The 21,822-nt window shown below is 36.1% G+C and overlaps 1 protein-coding gene across 1 annotated transcript in view; it reads right to left on the bottom strand.

Annotated features, from left to right (window-relative positions):
* Window positions 1–4,933: 4,933 nt before the first annotated feature.
* Window positions 4,934–21,822, bottom strand: part of DACH1 (dachshund family transcription factor 1) — a 437,658-nt gene continuing 420,769 nt past the window's right edge. The window contains exon 11 of the mRNA XM_070408964.1: window positions 4,934–7,649. Coding sequence (XP_070265065.1) covers window positions 7,612–7,649 — 38 coding nt within the window. The 3' untranslated portion in view covers window positions 4,934–7,611. The remainder of the gene's footprint in view (window positions 7,650–21,822) is intronic.

Raw genomic sequence — 21,822 nt, 5'->3', positions numbered from 1 at the left:
GGGGCTGTCTCAGGCTCCTCGAGGATAACCCCAATGTCTTTCCGCATACCCTGACCCCACAAGGGCTTATTCACCATCATCTACCCTCGGCTTTCCATTTCCAACCCATAGGGTTAATCCCTTTTAGAACAGCCCACGGTCAGTGCAAAGGGTTAACAGTGAGGGCTCATGAGTGATCAGTAGCCAAACCTCTCTGAGTTCAGCCCGCTGACTAATGAAATTCATTTCTATTCCATCTAGATGGTATCAGTATTGGGCTGACTACTAACTACAATCATGTGGGTGGGCTGCCCCAACTACATCCAACTGTACATCATATATCAATAGGAATTTCCCCCACTAACTCTGTATAGGCGACAGGAACCATCACAGGAATGGGGGCAGGGGCATTTGGTGGAACAACATATTCTACAGGGTCTAGTAGCTCCGGTATTTCTCTCTCTGTGTGTGTATATGTGTGTATACAATTGATTATGTTTCTCTGGAGAACCCTGGCTTATACAGACAGGTAAGGGAAGAGGTTAATGGTTGAAGCTATAAAAAGATAACATGAGGAGCCCTTGTTATGGACCTATTTTGTGCCTTGACTGGAGTGCTGCTCATATAAATCTACAATTGTAATACTATTACATACAACATACACACAGAAATGAGTACATATAAATCTGGTGAAATCTGAATAAAGTTGGTAGATATCTACAGTATCTCCTGGCTTAGATACTATAATAAATTTATGCAAAATGTTAACCTTGGGGAAAATAGTTGAAAGGTGCATGGGAAATCTCTGGTATTTCTTACAACTACGTTTAGTCTATAATTATTTCAGTTTTTTAATTTTCAATTTAAAATTTAATAACTTTTATTATTTAAAAAATCTCTCTCTGCCGAAACTGGTTTGGCTCGGTGGATGGAGCGTCGGCCTGTGGACTGAAGGGTCCCAGGTTCGATTCCAGTCAAGGGCATGTACCTGGGTTGGGGGCACATCCCCAGTGGGAGATGTGCAGGAGGCAGCTGATCGATGTTTCTCTCTCATGGATGTTTCTAACTCTCTATCTCTCTCCCTTCCTCTCTGTAAAAAATCAATAAAATATATTTAAAAAATAAATAAATAAAAATAAAAAATAAAAAATCTCTCTCTATATATATATAAAAGCCTAAGTGACTATCTGACCATCTGACCGTCTGACCATCTGACTGGTAGCTATGATGCGCAATGATCACCAGACGCTCAACGTTGGAGCTACTGATCTGCGGTGACTTGGCAGCTGCGGTTCTCAGGTGTCACACCTGGAGCCAGAGAGGAGGGAGCCCGATTCCAGGGTGCATCACCCAAGAACCACCCTCTCACAATCCAGGACTCCTTGGGGGATGTTGGAGTGCTGGTTTTGGCCCTATCCCAGCAGGCCAGGCTGAGGGACCCCAGCAGTGCACGAATCCATGCACCAGGCCTCTAGTAAATAAATAAAATGAATACCATCTTTCAAGGTAAAATGCTAGGTCATCATGTGAAGCTTGAAAATAGCGATCAGAAAACTAATTTTATGACCTTACCTGTCTATCCACCTACAAACATTAAAAGAGATAATATGTGGGTTAAAGAATTGAGGAAAAAATTGTTGGTGAGGGCTGCGGGTGGTTCAGGTCCAAATTGCTACAATCATCCATAAGAGGTGACAGGTGCCTCTCTCTCATATGTACAGAAAACTTACTAAAATATACTTGTATGGAATGACATCATACCAGTTCAAGTAAAGCATAGAGGCATTACCTTCTTTCACAGGATTTTACACTCCCTCATTTATAACATAATTTTCTTAAATATTTTCTCTCCCTACACTGAGAATTACCCCACACTGTATTATAATTTTTGCTTCAACAAACCTGGAGGCTCTTCAAAGAGAAGGGCTTAGGGCTGCTTCTCCAAGGCTGAATCCAAGGCATAAAACCTAATTATTCTCTTCAGCTAGTGTAGATGGAGGGCATTCAGAGGCAGAGAGCTCCAATGATGACCGAAATAGAATTTTTACTTGCTGTGTCGTTGGTTCTGGGGGAAGATTAATCAATAATTTTATTTAGAAAAAAAAATAATGTGTCTTCTATTGCACCTAATTAGGAGGATTAAAAATTCATATTCACCTCAGAATTAAGTTCATAATGCTAAAACTACTTAAAATATATGAAATATTTTACAGATTTTATGAAATTTTAATGATTTTCCAGAGCTATCAGTTTGCTTTTGCAGTATCTGCACAGCTCACAATTTCCCCTACACACTCCAAACTCCTCACTGCAGAAGGTCCACTAGGAGTTTTCTAGAATGTGACACTTTCCACCCTCCCAGACAGTGGCCTGCAACCTTAGCGGCTCATTAGAATCACCCAAGAAACTTAAAAACTTAAAGATACCGATGCCCTAACTCCAACCCCCAGAGATTCAAATTTCATCAGACACAGTAAATTCTAACCTTCCCCATATATGTCCACTGTACTGCCAAGCTACCACCCTGGCATGTGCCCTGACTTGAGGAAATGAAAACTCTCAGGGAATCTGATTTGGGATGAGAGAACATTGGCTCATCTCTGTGGGATGGGTCTTATGCTCCTGAGTAATAGAGAAGTCAAGAGATAAACAGGAGAAGCAAATAGGCCTGCAGTGTGGGGAGTAAGAAGCAGAGTCACTGAGAAGCAGAAAGGTGAAAATATTAGAGGGTTCCAGGTCCCTGGGGGCTAACTGTATTTCTGGCTTGTGTACCTCTGGGTCTTTATAATCCACTTTGTATGGTATTTAAACTTGCAGGGATTTGTTTTTGTTACATCCAACCATCCTAACTGATCCAATAGTTTAACTCAAAAGCTCCAGATCATCTACACTAATAAAAGAGAAAGATGCAAATTGACCATACCTTTGTGACACCCACCAGCCAATCAGGAGTGAGTATGCAAATCAACCCAACAAAGATGGCTGGTTAATTTGCATATGCAGGCGCCAAGCGGCCGGGGGTGGGGCAGGATGCTTGGTTGTCGCCATGGCGATGATGCAATCAGGCGTAAGGGCGACTCCAGGCCAGAATGAAGGCGGTGCCAGCAGCCAGGGGAAGGAACACCCATTCTTGCACGAATCTTCGTGCATTGGGCCTCTAGTTGACCTGTAAAAGTAAATGATGCCCCCTTTCATCGGGCCTCTAGTTGACCTATAAATTTAAATGATGCTCATTATCTAACACACTTACTTGGCATTTAGGAATGTATGCTCTGTATTTGAATCATTTTAGGCAAGTACTTACCCTGTATACATAGGCACTGGGTAATAATTGAATATGGTAGATCTATACTCAATAGTCTGACTATATTAGGAATTTATTTTTTGTAAATGATAAAACATTTTTTTGTGATTAAACCAGCTACCTACCATAAGGCAAAGTTTGTGAGCATTGGTAAATGTGCTGTGATTGAATGAAAAATAACATGAAAAATCATATCGCTACAGTAGTATTATTTTTACTTAGGGGGAAATGTGTCCATGCTTTTCTCAATTCCTCCAGAATTGTCTGACGCCCCAAATATCTTGTTCTGTTCTCCAGAAGGTGAATGTCCACTGTGGGCCACTAGATTGTTACCACTTAATGGTAAGGTAACAATACCCTCTTTGGACCAGCAATATGTTCACTACCAAGTAGAAGATTCTCAATGCATCTTTTCTTGCTGAAAGTAAGATCTGATTCCAACAGAAAGTATAAACTCCTCTGGAACAGTTATGTTTCAATTCCAGTGACTACAACATCTAGCACAGTGCTTGGTGCAGAATAGAGGCTTTATTAGTGAATCTGCTTAAATGAATAAATGAGGATCAACTCTGCTTTTATATACCAGTTGTACACATTAAAGATAAATGTGAGCACCAAGCCTACACATGAGGAAAAATGATATCTTTACAATGCCATTTACAATATTTTTAAATTTTATTAACATCTTTATTTCGCATATTTTTAAAATGCAACTCATATAACCTTTTTTCATAATTTACTCTCCTCTAGTAATAAATAGCTTTGTGCAGACTCTAATGTTGCTAGTCCAAAGGAAAACACATTGGGGAAACCTTAAATTACCACCAAATTCCACTAACATCTAGAGACTGTATGTTACTCCAGTACAAGTCTTACCGACATAAACATTTGATGACAAAAGACAAAAATGTGATTGTAAGGGTGACATAAACATTTTGGGTGTTTATTAGGGAAAGATCGTAATTTGTTAACTTATTGAAATAATTTCTTTTGACAGAAAAAAAATATCCATTTTCCATTCTCTCAGGAGAGTTTAGAATATTCATAGAGATAGCAACCCAATATTTCTTCAAATGCTGCATTTTGGATTGATTAAAATGTTTATATATTATTAAAGGATATTAAAACTTCAAAGTTTCTAAAGGCATTTTTCCAGTGATAGAGATCAAAAACAAAACACTCAGTTAGAGTTACAAATATACACTCATAGATATGGGAATAATATATTTTGTTCCATCAACATGTCTACTTTACATTATTCAGCACAAAGCTTTGTGAAATAAGAATCATGGGAATATAAGAATATAAAGGAAAAAAGGTACAAATAACAGCTTCATAAACTGAGAAATGTACATAAATAAATCATGTATATGTGGGAAGTTTGCTTAGCTGGCAAGAAACAAAATATGGAAAATCTGCTTGTTAAACAATAACTACAGAGTGTGCTTTTATGATATTTTTCACCACAGCAATTCATATTAGAGATAGAAGCAGTTGCATGTTAAATAAAATCATGGAGCATTGTTCCCTCACATTGCAAAGAGCTGACTTATGATGTTTTTAGATGCCTCCCATTAGAAAGTAAATATTCCTTCAATGCTATGCATCTCACAAAATTTAATAAAGACGAACTGTAAATAAAGTCACAGGGAGATTTCAGACAGTTTTATTAGGAGATTGTTGAAAAGAAAAAGAAAATTAAATACAGTAACAGTAAACATGGTTCTCACATTGAAACCAGACTCAAAGAACTAGGCTACCATAGAAAAATTTCCAATTTTTGCATTATGATGTAAAAACAGATTTTTGTACAGATTTTGTACAACAAAATTCGTAATAACCTTTTATCATTTTTAGAAAACTTTAAATATATAGATAAAAATAGACAATTTTCATAGGTCCTACATGAAGGTGAGTATGTTCTGTTCCAAGGGCTTGCATAGAGCGCAAATGTAGTTATAATATAGAACAACTAGACATTGATATTTCTAGGATTACAAAAGCACGGAAACCATAAAATGGGCACAATTTTACTTGTTTATAGCAAAAACAAATTTCAAACCAACCTGTATAACTAAAAAAAAAGGGGGGGTAAACTTAAGTTACAGACTTAAAATAACATTTCAAGAATTGTAATATTTACAACAGTGTTAGTAAGATTCTCTCTTAGCATATACTTGATAGCTCTTTTCTTTAATCCTTGCTAAAATTTTCTTTTATATCAAACCCAATCCTAAAGCATTCTCAAAGGTCTTAAAAGTATGTATTTTAAAACTATTTAACCTACTTAACAGGTGACTCTATGCAAGGAGCAGAGCAATGATTCTACTACATATGTAAGTTGTAGGCTTTTTAAAAAATTGTTCAAAAAAATGTATGATTCAAAAGCTTGCCACAAGTCCCTCCAATTTTAAGTGTTGTAATTCTTTAAAGATTGCATACAGAGAAAAACAAGAAATAGATACAACTAGGATTAGAATCTCTTGCGCTCAAACAAGAGATGGTTAATGGAAGAACTATCTTAGAAAACCAAGTTTCTACAAAGCATTAACTAACAGTATTTTAAATAAAAATATTGCTCCCTTTAAAGCAAGCTAAAATAGGAACTGCATATATAACCTTTTTATTGTATTAAAAAAAATGGACTTAGCTGTTACATAGTGAGCTACGCAAAAGAAGTATGTTCCAGTATTGCAAGGAAGACCTATAAACTATTGAAGCTTACTGCCAGAGTATGTATAATATTTTTCTCTTAACCAAATAATCCAAATCCAAACTCCTTGAACATTTTAAGCTAGTTTTCTTGGATATTTAAGATTTTGCCATTTATGGTAATAAATAATGTGATGACCATAACATTTTAATGTGACAGCAAAATCATAAAATGAATAGCAACTGTACTGATTCATAATATCAGCCTTTAAAGGTGTTAACTCCAGGTATGTAAAAGCAAAGAGAAGGTAACTTCAGCATATAATGTGCATTGTTTGCAGCTTTACTTCCAGTTATCTGCACAAAGTGAAAACACATACTGTAACTTTCCAAAGACAGTGAAAATAACACGTAGGCACCCTTCCCTCTGACCAGGGTGGGAAGCACAACACATTTTAACTTTATCACTCAGCGCTACATGGTATTGGACTGATACATCAAGGGTTTGTTAGGTTTCGTTTTTCAGCAACATTAACATAATATGACGTTAACATATAAAAATATTTCTGGTGTTTCAATTTACTGTTCAGCCACAATCCATTCTCAATAGTGCAGCTTGGGGCACTAACTAGGGTTCAATATACAAATAAAAATGGCTGACACAGAGTTCTGATGTCACCAGATGCTTAAGATCTCATTCATTAATACTGTGACTCCAGACAAATATTTACATGCCTGCATGCGTTAAAACCAGAAAGGTGTCTTTCTGACCAACAGGGTGACAAAACATATTTTCTAAAATTTTCATTTTCCTAAACTCTAGTATACTACTGCATACATACATACCTTCCTTGTATGTTTTATGTTTATATACTGTACATGTGACCAACAGTTTGAATAAGAAGCATCATTATTATTTTTTAATTCTATATACCACTACCAGTCAGGAATGAAAACATGTTACATTTGTATTTTCTTTTTTTTAAAAGAAAAAAGACCTTCAGTGAAACCTTTTGGCTTATATTCAATACTTCTTTTCAGATACTCAAAATGTTATTTCACTGGATTGTTGTCAATATCCATTTATTGGCCTTTTGGAAAGTATGTGAAAAAACATCTTCAGGAGAAACCCCACAATTAGAGAGTTTAAAATAGAATGTAACAGAATATTACTCTTTATTGTATTGACTTTTAAGGAATCCTCTACGCCTCCTATAAGTTCATTTCCAAATGTTCTTGCTGGTTTCTGGAGGATATAATTCTGTAAGTCTGGGTGACCACTGCTACAAGAGTCTCTTGATGTGCTCAGATACAGAATATTCAGAAGAGGAAAATGGTTCATTCCATTAAAAAAACAAAGCTAGGTCTTATTCAGACCTGCCTTTAACTCTGTATACAAGTGTCCAGCAGCAAAGTTGCAGATATTCATTGTAAGAAGTTTGATACTTGTACATTTACAAACATTCTCAGGTCTCTGGTATAACCACAGGTGAAAATCAATGAAGGAACCTTGTATTTTTTTTGTTTGTAGAATACTTAAACTTTTAAAGAACATTAATACACAAAATTGAGGAAGTTCCCTTAAAAGGACTTTTATTTTTTTCCGAACTTTTCAATGATGAATGTCTGACTGCAAAGTTCTTTACTATAACATGGATTTCTTCAACGGGAAAGATTCAGTACATGACAGTAGTTTTCAAATACAGTCTTCCATCTAAAAATAAACAATAAAAATAATTAATGAGATGACATTTTGAAAACAAATGTGAATATAAAAACTACATAGCCTGATATAAAATTTGTGGATTTTAGTCTCTCTTCACTTGATTAGGAAGTAACATTTTCCACATAGTCTCAAAGTTAATTTCATAACTACATTGAGTTAATGTGATTGCAATGAATACAGTATTTCTAGTTCTCATAAATATATATTTGCTATTTTGCTATCAGTTCCAGAGCACTCAAAAATAGATAAGAGTATGTGCTGTGTGTGTTTTATTGATATGCAAAGCTAGTTGACTTCTGTTGAATGACAATTACTTTCTTCAAGCTTGCAGAACTAAATTTTCTCTGGATGCATTCAGGTGTATCTTCATCACGAAAGACCAAGTTCCAATCTTTCTCCTTAGCACTGTTGTTAAATATACCATGTTATGTAACTATTTTCTATATTTGTTGCTATTTATATGAAAGCCACCTAGGTAATTTCATCACTATCAATAAACTATAACCTTCCACCCTTTTTTAAAAAAATATATTTTTATTGAATTTTTACAGAGAAGAAGGGAGAGGGACAGAGAGTTAGAAACATCGATGAGAGAGATCGATCAGCTGCCTCCTGCACAGCCCCCAGTAGGGATGTGCCCGCAACCCAGGTACATGCTCTTGACCGGAATCGAACCTGGGACCCTTGAGTCCGCAGGCCGATGCTCTATCCACTGAGCCAAACCGGTTCGGCAACCTTCCACCCTTGACATGAGAGTAACTGAACAATTAAATGTTAAGATGAAAATGTATTGCTTAACTTTCACCAATTGGGTAACACAGTTATGTGAAAAAAAGAAAAAAAGGAAATAAAATCTTGGACACTTTCAATAAATGCATTTGAGTGAATGAGAAGTAAGAAATAGGAAGTTAAAAATCCAGAGAGAAAACAAAACTAAACATAAGCCTATTTTTCAAATGTCACATCCCCCAAACTGTCCACTTGTGGTGTGGTCTAAACTTTACATATATTTGTATAAAATATGTCTGCATTTCAAGTTTTAAAACCTACCGTAGAAGTAACCAAAGAAGTAGAGAGCTGATACTTTCACCAAAATTGTCTAATTCTTAGTCATTAATTAATTGATCTCTACTTCTCTCTCTTTTCAATTGTCTCATTATTTCTCTTATGTATTCAACTATGTTAAGAATATCATTCTCATTCTTCTTCTTTTTTTAATAGACAATGTTTCCTAGGATTAGAGAGAGAAGAAAGAGACAGCCTTAACTTGCCCAAAATTCAAATTCTATCAATTGAGGTCCTTCACAAAACCTGTGAACAGGTAATTTGCTCAAAATTAACATTTCAGGGCTCAAGATGGGTTTTTAAAATTTTTGTACATGAAGTCTTGAAAAATAATTTTATAATTTTCTGTGATGTTTATAGCATAATACGCAGAACAAATCTAATAGTGAAGAGTGGATATATAAAAATAATTCATTAACCAGACACCTAGAAGCATGGAACAGACTGATTAAACTCAGAGGGAACGCAGGGGTCGGGGAGGGAGATCAACTAAAGAACTTATATGTATATATGCATAACCCAGGGACACAGACAATAGTATGATGAAGGCCTGGGGAGGAGGGAGGCAGGTGCAGGGTGGAGGGGGTCAATAGGAAAAAAAAGGGACATATCTGTAATACTTTCAACAATACAGATAACTTTTTAAAAATAATAAAATATAAAAGATCTGCTAGCCATAATCACCATCTACAAGATGTTACATAATTCATCTCCCTCTCTAACCTTATCTATCACCACTCTCCTCTTACTCAGTGACTCTCCTTCATATTTTATGGCACACCACGCTCTGTAATGCAATGGAGAATTAAGGCCTGTTTTCCTTCTTAGAAGCCTCCTTCTTCCCCACTTATTTTTCTGCTCCTTTCTATTGAAATTCTCTAAATAGAACTCTCCTATTTACTCTCTAATGCAAGCACCCCAAGAATTAACTCCATTGCACTTGTCTCTACTACAAGGTGAGACCCACAAAAGAAGCAGCCATATCTCTTTCCCCATTAGAATCATAACGAGAATGCTGTAGCATTCTTTTTTAAAAATTTTACTGCAGCCCTTGCTGGTGTGGCTCAGTTGATTGGAATGTAGTTCTGTACACTAAGAGGTGGTGGGTTTGATTCCCAGTCAGGGCACATACCCAGGTTTCGAGTTCAATCCCTAGTTGCGGAGCCTTCAGGAGGCAACTGATCAATGTTTCTCTCTCTCCCTTCCTCTCTCTATGATCATTCAATTAATAAATACATTTTTAAATTTTTAATGCAGTATTAAATGCTAATTTTTTGGAAAAATATATTCATTAATATGCTTATGTAATAAAAATAATTATCTGTAGCATATTAGAAATCTTAAAGTCTAGCTACCAGAATCTGTTTTAAATAAAACTAAATTTATCTCAAAATATAACAATAATTAATGTGTAAGCATATTTACCATACATCTTCTATAAAATGCATTTATAGTATAGCAATTACAGACATTATATTTGTGTACTCAGTATCTGATTTACAATAATTCCACTTTTAATAAGTCTCTCTTTACATTTTTTGACTAATGTGTGTTCCTAATAGATGAACTAATGCATCAAGCATTTGAAGATTCCAGTTATAAAACAAATCCCAACTGTTACAATTATGGCATCTATATGATTAATTAACACTTAGACATCAGAGATGATCTGCCTTACAATTAACTGGAAGCAGCAATAGATGAGGCATGGACAGACCCTAAAAGAGTGATTCTCTCTTCCTTTGTCTACAGAACCTAACTTTCAACGCAATTCTACTTTATAATTTTGTCATCTTTATTGAAACATACTTATGCATAATTCAATATATTTAAGAAAAAAGTTCTAACTAATTTTATATTATTACAGATAAGTTATAGTATTGGTCCTGCAACCTTCAGCAAATAACCACCTATGGATGTACCCACAGACCTAAAAATAGGCCTCTCAGCTATGGGAACTATCTCTGTCTTCTGATAACAAACCACCTGAGTGAAAGTTAAATGGAAGGATACACAGGCCCATAATTCAAACTGTGCCATGATTTTACATTATAAAATAATGTTCTCAATACTTTCTCCTTCCCTGACTATTCAAACAGCAAGAAAAGTTGTAAGGTCATAGAGAAGCCTGGGAAAAACAAGCTACTGTGTGGAGTTCTTTGGAATCCCAGGAGTGTTTCCATGGCTAGTAAGACTTTAGTGTTGTTCCGTAAAACTCAGAGGGCTTATTCATATGCTTCATTTTAAGGGCTTCCCTTTGTGCATTATACTTACTTTCTGACTAGACAGTTCACACCTACCCACTATTTTCTCTCTCTCTCTCTCTCTCTCTCTCTCTCTCTCTCTCTATATATATATATATATATATATATTATTTCTGCATGCATTGGCCACAGAAAAATATTTTTTCCTATTTGTTCCTGATGGTGAGCCAGGTTTATCAATTATTCATTGATATCTCAAATGGATGATAACTTTTCTTTAAGATCAATAAATTGGCAATAAAGACAATGATAATTATTATCCAGATATCTCATATTTTCTGAGCACCTACTGTGTTCAGGGCACTTTATAGATATCAAATCTAAACTGAACAAAATAGGTATCCCTTAGTGTCTTTTATAAATAGCTATGAAGGCTCAAAAGGGTTAAATATATTGCACACTTTTGCAAGACTTGCAAACAGAAGTGAAGTGGTTTGCTATTTATGTGAATCCAAATTTCATGTCCATCCTATTGTATTACTTTCATCCAATAAGCAATTGGGCTATGACTGGAAGAGATTCTACGTCTCTGAATTGCAGAGATGAGGGACTGGCTCTTCTCCATCTCAGTACCATCAGTGTCACTGCCTTGCTGGTTCTGTTTCTCATGGTCCTCCCAGAGACGGGGGCTTCCTTTTAGTATGCAGAACCTGAACTGAACAACTTGAAACCAGAACCAGAATTTTTATAGTTTGGTTTTGGAGAAAATATTTCCCTTCAACACAATGATTGTTTGCTTTCGTATGGGAGGCTAATATGACAGAAAAGCCAAGCTATACTTTGTGCATGGGAGTACTTAATTAAAGATTCTGTTCTAATTAAAAGCATTTGGGAGTAAGGATTGAGTGAAACTTTTTCAATTACAAATTCCTAATAGTTCCAGAGTTCATTGTAATTTGATGCTTACAACTATAATTTGGTGTATAAGAAAGTATCTAGATCACTGAATAGTTTATTGCAGGTGTGAATTTTTGTATGTTGTTTATTGTTATTCTAAGGTTAGATCTATAGATGAGTTGAAGAAAACATTTTAAATTCCTTGTAAAAATGGATCTCATATTTTAATATTAAAGTTGAAACCAAATCAGACCATTAAGTATATAGATTCTATATGTTATTTATTTGCTGTGGCAAAGGAAAGAGAAATGGGAAATGAATCACATAGTTTTGTTTTATTTTATTTTATGTTTGTGTATTAAGTCTATTGTTTTGATTTAATGTATTTGAAGGTATTATTATAAATGTTTATTATAATGTCTAACATACACACCTATACAGTTTAGCTTTTATTTCATGTATAAAACTAGAGTATTGCATAGCTTTATCATTTACTTTAAAAACAAATAAAATTTGCTCAATAACAATTATACCACACAACAAGATTTTATATTAGAAGGTGGCAAACATACTAGACAATTTCAAATTGCTTAGTTGGGTGACACCAGAAATACAATTATTTCACTGTGTAGTGAAATAATTAACAAGGAACTATACTAGTAAAAAGTATCACACAATTTATAAATAGATATTCCAGTTTTGAATACAAACACCCCTGTAAACATCCATAAGGTTCTCTTATGTATTTTCTCCACTAAGGGCTTAATAAATTGCATTTCTTGTTAGAAAGTAGCTTTATTTAAAAAGTCATCTATTTGTTCAAAATTTATATGTAGACCATTAGAATCTAATGACGTTTGCTGCTTTCACCGAACAGGACATTTACGTGCATAATGTTTCCCTACACCAGAACTGAGGAAAATACTAACATACACAGGGCAAACATATAAGATCATATATCTAGAAAGTTTAATATTGACTTAAAATTAGGTTAATATGAAATATAGTAGCTTTGAGCCTCTCTCAACATAATGTCTTAATCATGAGAAATCAAAACAAGTGGGGGAAACAAATGTTAATGATTCATGTGATATTTGATAAGACAAAGAAAGGAAGTAAAAATAAAAGCAAACAAACAGGACCAGATGGAAAGAATCTTTGTCAAGTCATAACCCCTCTTCTAAAACACCCAAAAGAAGAAGTTAATTAAAGAAAATATTGTTTCTTGCTTTTTTTATAATTTTATATTTAGAGTAAGAACATTCTGCTACTGCTAAAGCAATGGAGCAGAGACACAAAGTCTACGCTTGGTATGAGAAATTTTTAAAGAGAGATTGATGTTCAGCATAAGCACTTTTTAAAGAGGATACTAAATAAATAGCATTTCTTCTCATGAAATGCAGATAATAACAGTACAAGTGATTTTCTATGAGTCATATTCAAGAGTGTGTAAAAAATAAAATTAAACAGTAAAAACTGAAAAGCTGCAACAGATTTTGAATTTTATCTAATTTAGGGTTATAGCTGCAGAACCCTGAGGCTCACAGAGTGGACAAGAACCCAGATCTTTTGAATAGTTTCTCCATAAGTACACGATGCTATTCTAGACAGTGGTACAGAACGTGTGTAAGAGAACACAAGGGTATTCTCTCTGTGCATTCCATCTATACCAGTACAAGCAGTAGGTAATGGGTGACCTAATGGACCGATACAATCCAGCTCACTTGAATTCAGAGTAGATAATATCATGTTTATTTACAAGACTGGTAGAAGTAAAGTCTTAAGTATGGATAATATAAAATACAATCAAGAACCTCTTTTACATATGTTTCAGTTCTTTTCAGAGAAGAACACGGTCTAGTTTAAGACATGTTCCCAGAACAGATCATCATCTAAAAATTATAGTATACACATTAAAAGGTAACTATGTTTTTAGACAAAAAGTGAAAATGAAACCATGCCTTTTCCATGTAAGGGACTTTGTGTCAGGCTCTAGGTAACACACAGGAATAAAGGAGAGATATGCACTTTGACAGCTGAACAATTTGAGGCAGGTGGAACTAGACGTTAGGTATTGTAGGGCTAGAAGGGATTGCCATTGTGCAAGCTGATCTAATCACAACATTTTAAGTGGGAAACTAAACAGAAAAATCAGTAAGGAAGGCTGAACTGAAGAATGTGAAAAGAAGGCATTTCAATATCTACACATGGCTATGGTTAATCTTACTTGGCTTGGAGTTATTTAGTCAACTCCAACCCTAGGCAAAACACTTTTCTCAAATAGCTAGATCAGTTTACAGTATCTCAATTCCTCTGAGAAGTGACATTCATGTCAATATCTTAACAAAAGAGACATTTTTCTTGGATTTCAGGCTCAACCGTGATATTAATGCTCTCTATGGACAAAGAGGAATTTACTACCAAAGTCTAAGATAATCCTGCTTTACTGGGTATTAAAGGCCTTTCATCCTGTAACTCAACAATCTTCCCCAATTAGAGTAAAAATCTCGACCCTGTGGTTCTATGAACTAAATGTTCTTAAGGCCATACCTCCGTGACCACACCAAGCAAAATTGATTTCAAAAGTCATCAAGAAATTCCAAAAGGGTAGTGGAGTAAGTGGAAGCTACACTGACATGCTCCCAGGACCAAACTGGAATTACAACTAAAATATAGAAATACCATCCTGAATAATCAATTGAAGACTAGCTGGAGATAACCTTGATAAGCAAGGACAAAAAGTATAGACCACATAGAGACTGGTAGGAAGTGCAGAGGCACAAAAGGGCTGGCCAGGCTCCCACAGACAGCAGCTGAAGTTTTGGAGAAATATCTTAGCTGTGGGGAGTTCCCATTGAGAACTCTGGGGTCTAAACCCCAAGCTGGGCTCCCCAGACCAGAGCACCAGAAATCAGAAAGGTGTCCACATAACACCTGGCTGTGAAAAGCAGCAGGGTTGCTGTCTGTCAGGGAAAGACAGCTGGAAATGCAAGCACCCTCTTTAAGGTTCAACACAAAATTTCATGTGCAGCCACTCACTTTGGGTCCCAGCAAAGGGAGGGCAGAGTGGACTGGAGGTGTGTGAGCAGTGGACAGAAATGGAGGCTCTGGGGCAGAGCTTGGAAGACAGACTCCTCAGTTTCCTATGCTGAGACATTCCCTCATACTGCAGAGGACATCTATCTGTGGCAGACCTTTACTATCCAGGCACCTTTTACCTGGGGGCGGGGGGGGGGGGGGGGAGGATTGCCCCACCTTATTGGAAAACCCCTTGCCCCACCCTGTGAAGTTTCTAAGGCCCATTAAGAGACTGAGAATAACAATCAGCCTGCAGGCAGGAGCATTTGTTACACCCTGTTGGAAAACCTCTCACCCCATTCTGTGGTCTATCACCTGCAGTTAATCAAGACTGAATAACAATCAAACTAGAGACAAAGCCAGGTCTCTGGAGACTTTGATTCTTTGCCTGATTTAATCCAGGGTAAGAGGCTAGGAAGCAGACCTTGGTGCTCATCTTGGTTCTTCCCAAAGGCACCCAGGCCCAGCAGAGGGAACCAAAATCTGTGGATTATTTATAGCTCCAAACTGGGTACTCAGTGCCAGTCAGAAACAGTATCTAGCATTGTCCTGCACTAGCAGATCTACCTCATACATAGACACAAAACCAAACAGGCAGCCAAAATGGGGAGACAAAGAAATAAGCCCCAAATGAAAGACCAAGAGAATTCTCCTGAAAAAGAGCTAATGAAATGGAGGTAAGAGATTTATCAGACATAGACTTCAGAATAATGATGGCAAGGATGCTCAACAGCTTGAGAAAATATATAGTAATTATGAAGAATGACATAATACTAAATAAAGAACACAGTGGAAGGAATGCACAGCAGATTAGGGGGAGCTGCAGATCGAATCAGTGAATTAGAAGACAGGGTGGAAAAATCACTCAGTCAGAGAACCATAAAAGAAAAAAAAAAGGAAAAAAAAGAACAGCTTAAGGGAGCTGTGAGACAACATGAAATGTAACAATATTCACATCATAGGAGTGCCAGAAGGGTAAGGAAAAAAATGAACAAGGGATAGAGAATGTGTTTGAAGAAATAATGGCAGAAAACTTTCCTAACCTGGTGAAGGAAATAATCACACAAGTACAGAAGGCACAGAAAGTCCTAAGCAAAAAAACCCCAAAACAGGCCCATGCCCAGATACATCATAATTAAAATGCCAAAAATTAAAGACAAAGAGAGAATCTTAAAGGCAGCAAGAAAATAGCAATTTGTTATCTACAAAGGAGCTCCCATATGGATGTCAGCTGATTTTTCATCAGAAACTCTACAGGCTAGAAGGAAATGGCATGAAGTATCCAAGGTATTGAAAAGCAAGCATCTCAAACAAAGATTACTATATCCAGCAATGCTATCATTCAAAATAAATAGTGAAATAAAGAGCTTCCCAGACAAAAAAAAAGGCTAATGGAGATTATCACCACCAAACCAGCACTGCAAGAAATGCTAAAGGGACTGCTGTAATGAGAAGAAGAAATATATATAGAGAAACATAGGCATATAGAATTAAAGTGGTAATAAATAAGTACCTATCAATAATAATGTTAAATGTAAATGAATAAAGTGCTCGAATCAAAAGACATAGAGTAGCTGAATAGATACAAAAACATCACCCAATTATATGCTGTCTACAAGAGATCCACTTCAGAACAAGAGAACAACACAATATGAGAGTGAAGGGATGTAAAAAATTTTCCATGCAAATGAAAACAAAAAAAAAAAAGCTAGGGTAGCAATGCTCACATCTGACAAAATAAACTTCGAAATGTAGGCCATCAAGAGGCAACAAAGGTCACTACATAATACTAAAGGGATTGATCCAACAAGAGGTTATAACACTGGTAAACCCAATATAGGAACACACACACACACACACACACACACACACACACACACATTAAAAATAAAAACTTCTAGAGGATTTTAAGGGCGATATTGACAGCAAATCAGTCCTAGTAGGGGAATTTAACATCCCACTGACTTCAATGGATAGATCTTCCAGACAAAAGATTTACAATGAAACAATGATGCTAAATGACACATTAGATCAGGAGGGTTTAATTGACATTTATACAATATTTCACCCCAAAGCTGCAGAATATACATTCTTCTCAAGTGCACACAGGTCATTCTCAAAGATAGACCACATGTTAGGACACAAAACAAGTCTCTACAATTTCAAGAAGACTGAAATTATATCAAGCATCTTCTCAAATCACAATGGCATGAAATTAGAATTCAATTACAGTAAAAAACTAAAAAAAAGATTCAAATATATGGAGGCTAAATAGCATGTTATTAAAAAATGAATGGTTTACCAATAAGGTCAAGAAAGTAATAAAATACTTCCTGGAAACAAATGAAAATGAACACACAACCCATAATCTCTGGGACACAGCAAAAGCAGTCCTGAGAGGGAAGTTCATAGCACTATAGGCCTAACTCAAAAAAGAATAAAAATTAATAATAAACTATTTAACCCTACAACTTAAAGAATTAGAAAGAGAACAATAAGAAAAGCCCAGAATAAGTAGAAGGAAGAAAATAATAAAGATTAAATTAGAAATAAATGATATTGAGACTAAATGTCATATTGTAAATAACAACACAAAAGATCAATGAAAACAAGAGCTGGTTCTCTGAAAAGATAAAAAAGATTGATGAAACTGTAGTCAAACTCATTAAAAAATAAGGAGAGAGGACCCAAATAAATAAAATCAGAAACTAAAGTGACGAATTAATAACTGACACCACAGAAGTACCAAGGATTAAAATGAAACTAGAGGCCCGGTGCACAAAATTTGTGCACAGGGCGTGGGGTCCCCCAACCCCACCTGTGTCCTCTCGCAATCCAGGACTTCTTGGGGGATGTTGGGCCTAAACTGGTAGTTGGACATCCCTCTTGCAATCAGGGACACTGCATGCACCAGTGACCATACTTTTCATACAAGTGAAAGGCATCTTGCTGTTGTATGGGCAGCTACATTTTTTTTGCCCTGATTATAAAAAGTAGTACATAACATAATCCTTCTAAGACAGTAGTGCCATTTTCTCCATCTTATGGCTAGAAAAACTGAAGCAGAGAGAAGTTAACTAATTGGCTTTGTCACACAATTATAAGTATCAGAATCAGGGCTGACCACGAAATGTGCAAGCATATCATCGCTGCATCATCCTGTTTTTTCAATGTTAGAGTAGCCTTGCCAGGTTTTAATTTTTAAATCTAAGAGACAGTTCCCAATATATAGGGTAGGGTCTCTAGGCCTGGCCAGTGATCAGGGCCATCTGTGAGGCGACCAGCAGGCAGGGCGACTAGAGGTCCTGACAGGCACACGCTTTGGCTGGCAGCCTGGCACCGCCCACTTACCAGCCCCACCCCGTACCACCACCACCAGTCGCCTTCCTCTGTGGGGCGACTGGCGGGCTGGGCGATTGGGGGGCCCCCACTGGCACCCACCTTGGCTGGTGACCTGGCACCACCTGCTGGCCGGCCCTGCCCCCCGATCGCCACTGCCAGTCACTCCTTCTGAGGGGACAGAAGCTCAAAGCAGGAGTTGCCCCTGACCAGGGGCAGCTCCTATCTTAAGCGTCTGCCCCTGGTGGTCAGTGTGCCTCATAGCGACTGGTCGTTCTGCTGGTTGTTCCGCAGTTCAGTTGATTTGCATATTAGGGTTTTATTATATAGGATACTATCAGCAACTATATACCAAAAAGCTGGAAAACTTGGATGAAATTGATAAATTCCTAGAAAAAAAAATCTTCCAAAACTGAATCAGGAAGATTCAGAAAACCTGAATAGGCAAATAACAATTGATGAAACTGAAGCAGTAATCAAAAAAACTACTAGCAAACAAAAGCCCTGGATGGCTTTTGTTTGCATATATTGGTCATGTGATATTTGTCACTCACAAAATGGATGGATGTCTTCACAGGGGAGTTTTACCAAACATTCAAAGAATAACTAACACCTACCTTCTTAAACTATTCCCCAAAATCCAAGAGGAAGGAACATTTCAAAGCTCTTTTTATGAGGCTAGCATTATCCTAATTCCAAAACCAGAAAAATACACCACAAAGAAAGAAAATTACAGGTCAATATCCCTGATGAACATAGATGTTAAAATCCTCAACAAAATATTCGCAAATCGCATCCAGCAATATATTAAAAAGATCATGCACCATGACTAAGTGGGATTTATTCCATGGTTGCAAGGCTGGTACAATATTCAAAAATCAATAAATGTGATATATCACATAAACAAATTGAATGACAAAAATCACATGATCAATATATGCAAAAAAAGCATTTGACAAAATCCAACACCCATTTTTGATGAAAACTCTCAGCAAAGTGGGAATAGAGGGAATATACCTTAACATAATAAAAACCATATATGACAAACCTACAGCCAACATCATACTCAATGGGCAAAATCTAAAACCATTCCCCCTAAGAACAGGAACAAGACAGGGATGTCTGCTTTCCCACTCTTATTCAACATAGTACTGGAAGTGCTAGCCACAGCAATCAGACAAGAACACATAAAAGGAACCTAATTGGAAAGGAGGAATTAAAACTGTCATTATTCACAGATGACATGATATTTTACATAGAAAACCCTCAAGACTCCACCAAAAATCTACTAGATTTAATAAAGGAATTCAGCAATGTAGCATAATACAAAATTAATACCCAGAAATCAATGGCATTTTTATATACCAATAATGAATTCTTAGAAAAAGAAACTAAATAAACAATCCCATTTAGCATAGCAACAAAAAATTAAGATACCTGGGAATAAACTTAACCAAGAAGTTAAAAGTCTTATACTCAGAAAACTACAGGACATTTAAAAAGAGAGATAGAGGAAGATATAAACAAGTGGAAGAATATAACGTGTTCGTGGATTGGTAGATTTAACATAATTAAAATGTCCATTCTTCCCAAAGCAATCTATAGATTGAATGTAATTCCTATTAAATTACCAACAGCATATTTCACAGATCTAGAACAAATAATCCAAACATTTATATGTAACCAAAAAAGATCCTGAATAACTGCAGCAATCATGAGAAAGAAGAACAAAGTTGGAGGGATCAAAACACCAGATATCAAGTTATACTACAAAGCCACTGTAATCAAAACATCCTGGCACTGGCACAAGAAAAGGCATATTGATCAATGGAACAAACAGTGTCCCTAGAAATCAATCCAAGCGAGTTTACCCTCAATTAATATTTGACCAAAGGGTCAAGAGCATACAATGGAAACAAGACAATCTCTTCAATGAATGGTGTTGGGAAAATTGGACAAATACATGCAAAAAATTAACCTATGTATAACACCACCTTAGACCATACACAAAAATAAACTCAAAATGGATAAAAGACTTAAATATAAGATGCAAAGTCATAAAAATTCAAGAAGAAACCATAGGCAGCAAAGTCTCAGACATCCAGCATAGCAATATGTTTGTGAATACACCTCCTAGGGAAAAGAAAACTAAGAAGAAAATAAAGAAATGGGACTATATCAAAATTAAAAGTTTCTGACAGCAAAAGAAACTACCAACAAAATGAAATTGAGTCCACTATATGGGAGAACATATTTGGCAATGATACATCTGATAAACGATTAATATCCAAAATATATAAGGAACTCATACAACTTAACAAAAAGAAGATAAACCATCCAATTAAAAAATGGGCAAGTGACCTAAATAGACACTTCTCCAATATGAACATACAGATAGCCAAGAGACATATGAAAAAATGCTCAAAGTCACTGATCATCAGAGAGATGCAAATTAAAATATCAATGAGGTAACACCTCACACCTGTCAGAATGGCCACCATCAACAAATCAACAAATGACAAGTGCTGGTGAAGATGTGGAGAAGAAGGAACCCTAGTACACTTCTGGTGGGAATGCAGACTGTTACAGACATAATGAAAACAGTATGGATTTTCCTCAAAAAATTAAAAATGAAACTTCCAGTGATCCCATTTCTAGGGATATATCCTAAGAAACCAAAAACACCAATCAGAAAGTATGTATGCACCCCTATGCTCATAGCAGTGAAATTTACAATAGCTAAGTTCTGGAAATAGCCCAAGTGTCCATCAGTAGATGAGTGGATAAAAAAGCTGTGGTACATTTACGCCATGGAATACTATGCAGCAGTAAAAAAAAAAAAAAAGTCTGCTTACCCTTTGAGACAGCATAGGGGGAACTAGAGATTATTACGCTAAGCAAAATAAGCTGGTCAAAGAAAGACAAATATCACATGATATCACTTATATGTGGAATCTAATGAACAAAATAAACTGATGAACAAAACCGATACAGAGACAGAAGTATGGACCACATTATCACATCTCAGAGGGAAGAAGGTGGATAGGTGGGTGGGTGGAAAAAAAGATCAATCAAACAACTTGTATGCATATATGGATAACCCATGGACACAGACAATAGGGTGGTGAAGGCCTAGGGCACAGGGCAGGGGCAGGCTAGAAGAGGTCAAAGAGGGAAGAAAGGCAACATATGTAATACTTTCAATAATAAAGCTTTACAAAATCATCAGAAATTATCTATTGTTTGTTTAAACAATAGGGAAAGTTCTATGCTTAATGTTAAAAAATTATCCCTCTGACAAAACTTTTAGTCATAAATGTTCAGCCTATACTCATGTAGACCAGTTTTGGACCCATACATTGTATTAGTAGAACTTAAGTGTTGTTACAACCACTTGTCATAGGATCTAAACTCTTGTTTCCCCCAAGATGTTGCAACTACACTAACACTTACATAAGGGTTCACAATCCTAGAGAAATTTATTAAAGGCTGGCCATAATCTCCTTACAAGATAACATACCATATGCCCATGTGTATTTCTAGTACCTTGAACATTGCCTGGAACCTGGCAAGTGCTC

This window comes from Myotis yumanensis, unplaced genomic scaffold (assembly GCF_028538775.1).
Source record: "Myotis yumanensis isolate MYYU_CA2020_CCGP unplaced genomic scaffold, mMyoYum1.0.hap1 SCAF_3, whole genome shotgun sequence".
In the NCBI taxonomy this organism is placed as follows: Eukaryota; Metazoa; Chordata; class Mammalia; order Chiroptera; family Vespertilionidae; genus Myotis; species Myotis yumanensis.
The sequence above is the reverse complement of the archived record's forward strand: the minus strand, read 5'-3'. Positions and strand labels throughout refer to the sequence as shown.